The sequence below is a fragment of the Aulonocara sp. 'chitande type north' Nkhata Bay genome, linkage group LG1 (genome assembly GCF_057382095.1).
Source record: "Aulonocara sp. 'chitande type north' Nkhata Bay isolate Kocher_YH1m ecotype deep benthic linkage group LG1, A_spYH_male_GT1.1, whole genome shotgun sequence".
NCBI classification, from domain to species: domain Eukaryota; kingdom Metazoa; phylum Chordata; class Actinopteri; order Cichliformes; family Cichlidae; genus Aulonocara; species Aulonocara sp. 'chitande type north' Nkhata Bay.
The window spans coordinates 22,143,948-22,156,336 of record NC_141344.1 but is presented as its reverse complement, the minus strand read 5'-3'; the positions used below and the strand labels follow the sequence as shown (position 1 = coordinate 22,156,336).

The following is a 12,389-nucleotide window of genomic DNA, read 5'->3' as shown; positions in this document are numbered from 1 at the left end:
TAGTTTAGCTAACTTTGCCCTACTTTTTACTGCATGACAGGTAGCACACATTGATTTATTTTAGCTGTTTTGTAGAAGTTTGCTGGAAGCAGAGTTAAGGAGAGTGGTGAGACTGAACCATACAGATATAGCTGCAGGATGTAGCGATCATTTTCTGTAGTTTGTGACAGAACAACTTAATTTTACATTACAGAAAGTCATTTTAATGAGAAATATTGATTTTGTGCATCAGCTGCTACTCTTCCTACTCACTTCGTTACATTATGACCACCTGCTTAATATTCTGTTGGTCCCCCTTCAATGCCAACAAAAAGTCTGACCTGTCTGGATATGGACTCCACTAGATTCCTGAAGCTGTGCTGAGGTATCTGGCACCAAGATGCCACAACAACAGATCCTTTAAGTCCTATAAGTTGTGAACTGGGGCTTTTATGGATTAGACTTTGTTTGTCCAGCACATCCCACAAGTCCCACATGTCTCAACACTTCAAACTCGCTGTTGTGCTCCTCAAACCATTCCTGAGTCATATTTGCTTTGAGGTAGGCTCATTATCCTGTTGAAAAAGGCCACATCCATCAGGGAAGATCGTTTCTATGACAGGGACAGTGCAGGTAGATGATATATGTCAAAGATCAACATGGACGCCAGGATGCATGGTTTCCCAGCAGAACATACAGACCACACGGGGCCAGCCCGTGAACCTTGGCCACCTGTGACCCTGTTGCTGGTTCACCACTGTCCCTTCCTTGGTCTACTTTTCATAATAGCTGGGAACACCCCACAAGAACTGCAGTTTTGGAGATGCTCTGAACCAGTCGTCCAGCCATCACAGTTTGACGCTTGTCAAACTTGCTCAAAACCTTATGTTTGCCTATTTTTCCTGCTTCTAACACATGAAGTACAGCCCACCCACCGACAGGTGCCATGATGAAGAGATAATCAGTGTTATTCACTTCACCTGTCATAATATCACGGCTAATTAATTATTAATCAGTTGACTTGATTAGTAATTATGCCAGCTGAAAGTCATTAAAGTAACATTTTTTAAGCTGTGAACTGAAAATAACGACAACGCGTGAAAATGTTTGTGAGTCAAAAGTCTTATTCTTCTACTTTTTTGACTGCTCCCTTTAGGGGAGGGGTTCTCACAGTGGGTCAGCTGTCTCAGAGGCATCCTCCTCTGTTACACTAGTACTGCATGTCCTCCTTACTACTTTGGCTCCAAATTGCTCAACTTGAGCTGTCCCTCTGATGTACTTCTTTCTAATGCTGTCTCGACACTGAGACACTCTCTATTATTGCAGGGTCTTTACCTTGCAATATAAAGTGCCTTGAAGCAACTGCTGTTGTGATTTGGGGCCATATAAATAAAACTGAATTGAATTGAAGTGAATTGAACTGAATCCCAATGAAAATCTTAAGCACTGCCACCCCCAGTTCTGCTTTCTGTGTTTTTGTCAGCGCCACCATCTCCAAACCATACATCACAGCAGGTCTCACTAGCATCTTGTATACCTTTCCTTTCACTCTTGCTGCGATCCTTCTGTCACAAATCACCTTTGACACTCTTCTCCACCCGCTCCACTTCAACCTGCCTGCACTCTCTTCTCTTGCATTCTTGATGATCCACATTTGATTTTATGTCGGATTTCCTTCCTGATACAAGCTGGGCTTATATCAGGAAGGCAATAGGAGTCCAGTGACCCCCCCACCCCCCAGCTAGTTTAACAAGCTTTCTACCAAATATCATTAAAAATTAATGCAACACAAGGATGCAGTCTACATTAATACAAGAAAACTAAATAATGGCTTACAATCTGTTGGAGCTGCATGTGGGGAGAAGGGAGACTAAGGCATGTTTAGAGAGACTTCTTTTCAGATGGGCAGTTTCAATCATTTGTCTTCTTACCATAATTGAAAATAATGTTGTGTTGACAGGACACTGCAAGTTGAAAAATGCTGACAACAATAAAATATGTTGAAGAATGGCAAATCACTTCTAATTAAATATCAGTCTCTGTGTTACATTTACTGCAGTTATTGTTATCACAAGGATCTCCGACTATGGCTGCTCCAGTTGTATACTACACAGAGGGAACAAGACAGAGAGAGAGAGATTTGAGTTATAGTAACAGTGTCTTGTTTATATTTGGAGCCATAGGTGGTGCCGAGAGTGATACTAAACACAGCGCAGCGGGGGCTTCATCTGGAGGCAATTCACATTTATTGAACCCTCCAAGACCTGACTTGATATTGTTACATCAGCATAGCCTGTACAGTTTTTCCATGATGCATAAGGTAAATGTTACCATTAATCTGTATATGTAAACTTATTAGTAGGCAGAGGTTTGAAATACACATATACATCTGTTTTGTTTTTATTTCTAATCTGGTTTTTAACTGTAAGCTGCTGGTTTAGTGAAGACTCCACTAATACTTTGAAGCCAGTTTCTGGAAATTTCAGTATTTTTCTTTGTCAGGTGCACTTTGACATAAACCCTACAGTTCGCTTAAGATTTTTAGTCTCAACACTTCAGGGTTAGACTTTTGATTTGCAAACTTATCACCGGGCTTGATTTTTTTTATCCTTGCATGGATAAGGGTGTAACAGGTACGTATTTGTTAGGCCGAGCTGCGATGTTAAGTATCCAGCCCAGTCATGGTGAGGTCATCAGAACTGGAAAGTTGTTGCAGTTCATCATTTCTTTGTTCCATCAATTTAATCCTCTGGCCCCTTTGCTTAATGTGGCCTTAAGTGCACAGACTGCCTCCATTAGGTTCATGAAGTTAACTTGCTGCTTTACAACTTTACTGTTTTCTTCTAACATAAAGTTGAGAATTTTTTCTCAACTTGACTTTTTTTTTTAAAGTCAGTGACAAAAAAAAAACAAACAAAAAATGAAAAAAGGTTCATGAAAAAAACCCTTTGCTGTCAGAGGTGTAACACAATGTGTCAGCAAACCCACATCTGTAACCACGAGCCAGAGATCCTAACTCCGGTTTCTGGGATGTTTTCTATGATTCATGGCCTTTTTTGGCGACAGGAAGCGAGCTGCAAACACACAGCTCCTCCTCTCTGTGTTGCGGATATTTAGCGGTTCAGTGTTTAGAAAGTCTTGCAGTTGACTTAACATTTATTTCATATATTTAAAAATAAATGTCAAACTGAATGAAGGCACAGGACAATAAACTGTGCTGCTGAACTCCATTTGATCCTTCATTAGATCATCAGGTACACAGATCTTGCTTTAGCCTGCAGGTGGAGGGAGCTCTCTGTGGTGCTGAAATATAGTACCGTTGAGTTGTAACTATTCCAGAAAAGATAACCAGAGCTCACAGGATGGCGCATTTATGAGATAACACATGTTTCTGTCACAGCAGCACAAAACAAGCAAACCGGGGGGACAGGAGAAGGGTAAAATGGGTGGATGGGTTTGGCAGCAGGATCACAGGGACAGGCAAAAGGCAAAGTCCATAAACAGATAGGGAATTAAAACTGGGCAGACTGAGCACACAAATGACTGGAAAGCTCCAGGGGAAATACAGCTGGATAGACAGTCTGGTTTAAATGAATGAAACCAGTATAAACACTGAGGGAGTTAAAGGAATTGGGAATGGGTCACTGGATAGATGTGAGAAACCAGGTGAGCACAAAATGACACATGAAAGGCAAAATCAGGCATGAATGAAATAATGAAGAGAAGGAATGTCACAGAAACAGTGTGATGCTGCATGAAGTCAGTGATTCAGTGCTGTTTGAGAACTGGTAGCACTGAGTATAGGTCAGTACTTATAATATGCCACAAGTCTATGCCACCCTATTAGAGCACTTCGCTCTCGCACTGCAGGCCTACTTGTTGTTCCTAGAGTATTTAAAAGTAGAATGGGAGGCAGAGCCTTCAGTTTTCAGGCCCCTCTTCTATGGAACCAGCTTCCAGTTTGGATTCGGGAGACAGACACTATCTCTATTTTCAAGATTAGGCTTAAAACTTTCCTTTTTGCTAAAGCATATAGTTAGGCCTTAGTTATGCTGCAATAGACGTAGGCTGCCGGGGATTCCCATGATGCATTGAGTTTTTCCTTTCCAGTCACCTTTCTCACTCACTATGTGTTAATAGACCTCTCTGCATTGAATCATATCTGTTATTAATCTCTGGCTCTCTTCTACAGCATGTCTTTATCCTGTTTTCCTTCTCCCACCCCAACCGGTCGCAGCAGATGGCCGCCCCTCCCTGAGCCGGGTTCTGCTGGAGGTTTCTTCCTGTTAATAGGGAGTTTTTCCTTCCCACTGTCGCCAAAGTGCTTGCTCATAGGGGGTCATATGATTGTTGGGCTTTTCTCTGTATCTACTGTACAACATAAAGTGCCTTGAGGCGACTTTTGTTGTGATTTGGCGCTATATAAATCAGCTGGTCCACTGATAATTTGGCCATGGCTGGCTATAGCATTTTGCACATAGTTTGAAATATAAGAAGGGACTTTCATATTGCATTGTGTTTGTTTGTCTCTATTCGTAATATTTACATGAAGAAAGTATTATTAAGAGGATATTATGATATCTAAAGATATGCTTTTTAACTAATTATGTATATAACAGGTTAAAAAACACACTTGACATTGATTAAAAAAAAACAATGTCAGTATAACATATAGGCTTTACTGCCTCCTTGCGAAGGCATTTTTTTTCTCAGCTTCTTTTTCCTCAGTTTCAGAAACTTGACTTGACATTTTGGATTCTGATCCAAAAGTTGTAACCTTTAATCTCCTAAGACCTGGACTCTTCCATGGCATGCATTTTTAATTTCTCTTTGATATTTGGGCATATTGGGACCTGATGAATGTAAAAACAAAGAATTTCCAGATTTTTTTTACCTGATTTTTGTTTCTGAGAGAAATGAGATCCACATATGAGGACATTTGTTTTAAATGTCAATAGAACAGTGGCAGTATAATGTCTTCGTATCTGGATATCAGGCCCAGTTTTGCTCATTTTGTAGAGCAAAATGTATTATTTTGGTCTAGACATCCCAAAATGCGATGTCCACATATGTGGACGCCAGGTCCTAGGAGGTTAAGAGCTTCTCATGCAGCTCTTAAATGTTCTCTCTAAAGTAAAAAGTGAGTCAAGCACTCGAAAACAGTGCACCATGACAACATTGTTTCCATAACAAAGACTAAAGAAAGCAGCAATACAGTAATAGCTTGCATACACTCGTTTATATCTTTGTATGCATCTTTAAAGTATCTTGAACTTTCAATTATCTTGGGCATTAAAGGTGAACCTGACTAGAAACTATATAGAGAGATAATTAGTGAGTGAAGAATAAAGTTTTCTTGCACACATATCATCACGGATCATGCACTGGCTTAACTTTGGTGCTATCTTGATGTTCTATGTGGTGAGCCGGTTAAAGTTTCTCATCATGCAATCATAAATTTGTCTTTTTGATTACACCCCATCAAATATCGCTCTTATGTGTTCGCACACATTGTCTTTTCATTCTGAAAGATATGAAAGGATTATTCTGTTTCCCAGCTGGTTGTGTTTTACTCAGCTGAAGAGCACTGTAGCCGCTTTAGTTGTGTTGTTCTAAATGGGCATGGAAACACTTGTAGGATTGAGCCTACTTATCTGTTAAGCACCAAAACACTTTACTACAGCACACCCTCTGCTGCCAGAGTGAAAGGCTCAGAGCAAAAAATTCAACCCTGCCATCTTTGAGTAATTGCCACCACAATCAAAAATCAGATACGCTATCAAAGAGTTGAACAGACTTTAATTTTATTGGGGATGGAGGGTAAAACAAGCTGACATTTGAATAACCAAACTAACATATATGAGGTGCATAATACGAGAAGAAGAAAGTGGATGGAAAGAGTGCGAGCATGGGCAAGAGGGTGGATAAGAATGATTAAGTTGACTTAGCTGATCCTCTTCCAATATTTATTGGCCTCAACAAATTTGCTGTCGGTGCACAGGCAGGGATAAAAAATGAAGTCAAGGGATCAAGGGAAAATTCAGCAGTCAGATGAATTTTTCAGGTGGAGGGGAACTCAGAAAATGATCATCTGCGTAGCAGAGACAAAAAGGATGCAACAGTTATGAGTTCATTGTTTGCCAACATTGCTTTTGCTTTGTGCCAGTGGATTACGAATTGCTTGGCAGACAGCGGGATGAGCTGTATGTTGATAGGCAGAAACTGAAAGAAATAGAGATGAAGAATGGAAGGCTGTGGAAGAAGTTTTCATCTGTCAAGACGGGAACAAAGTTGCTGAAGGATTTACGAGATAGAAGAGAGCAAAAGGAAGCTGGTAATTGAACAGCTTCTGGCCTCGTGATATTATCTCTTCCTGACATGTGCGCATCGCCCATTGATACATGCAGGGAACATGGGGATGATGCCTTTTCACTGCCTTTGTGCCCCCCTCGTTCCTGTTACATTTCTCTCTGTCTTACTGATGACAGTTGCCAAATGACAAGGATGAATGGTGAAAGGAAGGAAGGAAATAAGGAAGGAAAGCACATTACTAAGCATCACTCCTGATTATCTCAAGCATTTTCCCAAAATGTTGAGCTCTGTCTTTTTTTGTCCTTCAACAAGTCATCTTAGACTTTAAACCTCAGGAGCTTCAAAAGGCTAATTGTTACAATAAATGCACTAACACCCTCTGTGTGTGTCTGTCTCTCTCCCTCAGGCTCAGTGTCTCTCAGTGTATTCCTGGTGTCTGTTGCATTCATAGTATGTGCCATTTGGCTGGTAGCTCTGTGTGGCGTCTGCACCTGGTGCCAACGTAAACTGGTAAGTTCCAATACTTATTATTCACATTTTAATGACCATGACATTTGCTTTAAGTCCCCAGCAACCCCAGCAAGAATATATTGTAGATCTTTAATAGGCATCTAGGAAATCACTGTGAAATGGAAACTGAGATGTTGGGTTTTTTCTCCTGGTGAGTAGGTGGCATCATTTATTCTAGAAATAAACTTTTGGAATAAAAATAGTTGCATAATCACTTTGCAGATTCGTGATTTCTTTTCTTTTCAAGTATAGTAAAGAAAATCTAACCAGATACATCAACTGTATCTTTGTTATATCCTACATATTTAAGTGTTTTAGAGGCAGTTGGTACAATTTGTAAGGTCTTGTTTTGGAGGATGACTGGACAAACTGGCTGAGTGTAACATCCGTTTTTTTTTAGGAAGTAAGAAGGTTGTGGAAATTCTGCTGGGCCTTCTCACTGTATGAATAATTCATTATTGGAAGGATCAGCACAGCTTTTTTAATGCCCTGCATAGAAAACAAGATTTTTCATTTATTGTGTGTCCTAACCTTCAAATGAATCGAACGTTTTTGGTGCACAGGATGAAGAAAAAAACCTCATTTTGATATGGTGGTCTTTAAAGAAAAAAAAAGATATATTACTAAATCTTGCACATTTTTATTCAAAAATAAATTAAATGTTATCTGAAATGCAAAATTTTGATATGCAAACAAAGTATGTGCTCATTTGGATGAACAGAGTGTACTGAAATAATACTCTCATGTGCAAGTTGAATGTTTTCTTTTCACTCCTCTGAGAAAATACATGTTGTGAAAGCAAAATGGCCCCAATACTGACCAGTGAATGAAAAAAAACAAACAAACAGTGTTTCTGCATGAAAATTCAAATTAATGTGATTTAACTCTTTAAAGCCTGAACTTTGAAAAAGCTGCCAGAAAATTCCTGTGAGTGTTCAATGAAGCTTCTCACAAGTAAAACAGATTTTAGATATTAATTTGTATATATGTAAGTTTTAATTTGTATAATATTTTCTGCATGCAACGTTTTACTTTTTGCAATTTATTGCTTAAATATGTTCAGTTTATTTTAGTTTTGTGGGGTTGAGGTGGGGAGATGGGGGTGTCACATTGATGAAAACTCAGTGTCAAAAACTCACAAAGACTCGTGTATTAAATATGGTTCGCTTGTCATTGCAGAGTTAAATCAGCATCAACTTAATTAATACTAGAGATTTGACATACAGCTTTCAGTTTCTCACACTGCAGATGAGAGTTGCAGATCCACTGTGACTGATGGGAAAACTTCTCAAGGTTTGGTCCTCTGCCTTATAACGGAGGGTTGAAGCAAGTCTTTCTTTACAGTCAAACTGTTTCAGAACAACATCTTGTAGCTGTGTAGAAGATTTACAGCTGTATAGACAGTCAGGGTTTCTTCTGAAATATCTGCAGCCTTAAATTGAATGTGTTTGCCTTAAATAGTGTTGTGCTTTTTCTGCGCCATGGCATTAGAAGCAGGAGAGAGGCTGTATATTTGGCTGTGGCGGCGAACATGAACAGAAACCTCTGTAACTGTGGCCGTGGCTCTGAGCCTCGTGCATCATGACAGCCGCTCCATGCTAATGATTAATATGCTAATGAGCGTCACTTTGAGCAATTGGCTGCTCGAGTAACTGTAATTCCTAATTTTGATCTGCTGGCATTTCCCCCACTTTGTCCTCTCTTCCCCCCCCTTCATGCATCTCTTTTGTCCTGTTCGCATCTCTCTCTGTTTGAATAGTGACTGTAGCACAGCAATTCATTCACCACGACAAGCTAAGAGTTAACTGAGCTATTACAGATGAAAAACACCTTCTAAGTAACATTTACAATTGCTCACGACTGAGAAACAAACCCATTTCTTATCTTTGTTTACTTTAAAGTTATCCATATCTCTCTGTGTTTTTGTGTCACCTTCTCTCTGTATAACAAATGATCTGGTTTGTATTTGTCTCTTTGTCACCTTATCACCCCGTCCTTGTCAGAATTTCACTGCTTCTCTCTGCCCTTTTCTAGTATTGTCCCTTGCTTGCATCTGTTGCAACTTTAGTTCTCCCTTCTGCTTGCTTTCTATTTCCTTAAGGTTAAATAAATAATCACAAAAATTATAAGAAAAGAGGAACATACATTGTATATACACATATGTTATGTTGGGGGTGGGGGTGCAGATTTTAGATAGTGAAATCTGCAAATAGTGAGTACTATTACCTGAAAAAATAGCTAGAATCTTACCTACTGATCAAAATTTACTGTCAAAGATTTTCTGTCAGCAGATTAATCATTTCATTGACTAACCTCTTTGGCTCTAGTCAGTAAGGATAGTTCAGTATTGCTTGTAATGAACTATTTTTTCTTTCTCTGAGCGAGAAATAACAAGGACAACAGATGCATTTTAAAGGAAATCACTGGATTACAATTTTTTTTCATAACATAACAAATTCAATGTTTTCCTTTTAAAAAATCAGCTGTTGTCCATTTTTAGTACATGCCCATCCTGCTTTGTTATCTAAAGGTCATTTTAGTTGGTTTTTGGCCATTCCTTGACTCCCAGCAAAAATAAAAAAAATAGGGAACCACCCCCCCCACCATCTCATGATGCTTAATCGACGTAATCAACTTTAATTTGATGCAGTGTGAAAAAAAAAATGCACAGAAATAAAAAAAATTTCAAGAATAATTAAATAGATTCAACATCTTTCTTCAACAGAATTGCAGACTGCACAGATGGTATCTTCCCAAAGGAAAAAGTACTATAGCTTACTAGGGTATATTAGACTTAATAGTTACTATATACAGTAATGGACTTCTATACATTTTACATCAGATTAAAACTTTGGGTGTAAGATTCAGATAATTATTTATTATTAACTAGACATTTTAAATGAGAATAAGAAAGAAAAGTATGTCTTTGTGCCCCCCTTTTCCCTGTTAATGCCCTATCGGCCCCCCTGGCTAAACTTTGGTAGATCCGCCCCTGCACAGTTACCAGCGTCAGCTACGTAGAAAAAGATCCTGGTGTAGAAATTAATATTAAATAAATTCTAACAACAGCTTAACAAGCTTAAACGTGCTGCTGTTGTTCAGCCGCTGGTTTCTTCTTTCTGGTGCAAAGTGGGCCAAAAACAAACGGACTCGCAACAGAAAAGCCGATCAGCTGATCATTAAGCAGTTTCATGATTGAAGTAGCAGCAGGAGAGGGAGGGAGAGAGAGAGAGAAGAGGCGGTCGCTCTATATATCGGTTGTTAAGCGTAACGCAGGAATGCTTTACAAACATTCAGAGATGAACTTACACACTTGCTTTACTTCTCTCTGGGATAACTTTCTCGGAGATGAAATGCCGGTTTGGTAGCGAGGCTACAAACACACACAGCTGCTCTATCACGTGATGCACACTGCTCCGACGCGCTACGGTTATGAGCCGAGTTACGCCATGTTGCAAGTTTTGTGAGGTGCTTTTTTGATATTTAATGGATCGGATTATATTTTTTATTTCTCTCCATATATCTGATCCAGTAATTTACGTCAGTATTGGACCGATACCGATACTTAATATCGGAGTATAGAGGGAAGGAAGAGGGAGGCAGATGCATACAGGCAGGCGAGTGTGGAAGGTGCTGTTGGTCTTTGCTGAACATCCAGGTGTGTGACAAGCATAATGACTGTGTGACTTAGGAGGATGATCCAGAGGGAAGCAGGGCCACACTGCTCTGAACAGGGAATCACCCTCTGTGTCTTTCACATCTCCAGTTCATCTCATGTGACAGTTTTATCATCCTCTGCACAGCTTCATTATTCTAGATCCAGTTTCGAACCTCCCGTCTTGTCTCTTCCTGTTTCTCACTTGGCCCTCCGCTCAGTCGTACTCAGTTGCTTCTGCTTCTCCCCATCCTCCCGATCCTACCGTCTGTTTCTCACATCCTCCCACACTCTGTCAGCATTGTAGCTTCTCCAACCTCTCTCCAGCCTCCTGAAGATTTTATGATTTTGCTTAATGATAGATGAGCCGCACTTGATAGCATATACTTGACTGTTATGCCATCCTTCCTTTTCTGAGTCTGTGTACATGTGTTCCAGTGCAGTGTTGTGGCTGGATGTAGGTACAGATCAGGTCAGGGCCCCAAGCGTCGCTCTCTATTGAAGATGTTTGTGGAGTTGAGTTGGACATATGAGAAGAGACATGTTGAATAATAGAGTTTATTTTAGATGCATTGGCGATAAAGTAGAATGCATAAAGAGGCCACCTGTCTGTAGAACACTGAAAGCCGAATTAAGATAAACATTCGGCTCTGTGCAGTGTCTGAAAGCCCCCAGGCTGTGAGCAGCATGATATCTTTCATTGAGTACAAGAGTTGCATTTGAACCAGAAACGGAAATGAAAAATTAGATAAATCTTTTGAAAAAGTTTGATAACTCGATCGTGTGAAAATGCACATTTGCATTGCATTTCTTCTCTAGATAGATAGATAGATAGATAGATAGATAGATAGATAGATAGATAGATAGATAGATAGATAGATAGATAGATAGATAGATAGATAGATAGATAGATAGATAGATAGATAGATAGATAGATAGATAGATAGATAGATTAGATTAGACAGCATTTTCATGTATGCATAATAATTCTGCTCTCTTTTTGGTCTTGGTTTACTGCAATGTGGGCCATTTTCAGTGACCTGTTTTGTCTAGACATGAGGAAGCTAAAATTCATTGTGTCCTCTTTCAACTCTGGAAACATCTGTTCGAAGGTTTTTCAGACTACTCTCTTAAATATTTATAAGGTTGCATTAAAAAACTCCACATGGACTAAAGTTTTGACCCAGAGAATCTTTGTTTGTTTTTTTTCATTTAACACTTAATTTAATCAAATGTTTTAACGTTTTCATCCTTAAAGATTTTTTTGTATAAGCTCTCTCTGGAGTTCTGTAAAAATCTTTTTATACTGCTGTTTTTCTCTGTAAAAATCATGTTCAAAACTCGGATTTTTATGAGAAAGTCTGTGACAGCTGCTCTGTGGTGACTTTCTCACTTTTACAGTGAGGTCCATAAATACTTCTGCCTCTGTACACCACCAAAGTGGATTTTAAATCAAGATGTGATTGAAGTGCACCATTTCGACTTTCATCCACAGGAGTTGGCATTGCAATAAAAAACAGTGCATTGCCATTTTTAAAGACACTATTTATTTTCAGATGTGCAAATGTAATCGGCTAATTGACAAGGAGTTTCATGGTTAGTTCAATTCAGTTCAATTCAATTTTATTTATATAGCGCCAAATCGCAATAACAGTTGCCTCAAGGCACTTTATATTGCACAGTAGATCGTACAATAATAGATACAGAGAAAAACCCAACAATCATATGACCCCCTATGAGCGAGCACTTTGGCGACAGTGGGAAGGAAAAACTCCCTTTTAACAGGAAGAAACCTCCGGCAGAACCAGGCTCAGGGAGGGGCGGCGATCTGCTGCGACCGGTTGGGGTGGGAGAAGGAACACAAGATAAAGACATGCTGTAGAAGAGAGACAGAGATTAATAACAGTATGATTCAATGCAGAGAGGTCTATTA

General features: G+C 39.3%; 1 protein-coding gene across 2 annotated transcripts in view; it reads left to right on the top strand.

Moving 5' to 3' along the window:
• Positions 1-12,389, top strand: part of syt7b (synaptotagmin VIIb) — a 126,628-nt gene that overhangs the window by 46,601 nt on the left and 67,638 nt on the right. For both annotated transcript variants that reach the window (XM_086288414.1, XM_086288422.1), the window contains exon 2: positions 6,698-6,801. In XM_086288414.1, the coding sequence (XP_086144540.1) occupies positions 6,698-6,801 (104 nt within the window). The remainder of the gene's footprint in view (positions 1-6,697; positions 6,802-12,389) is intronic.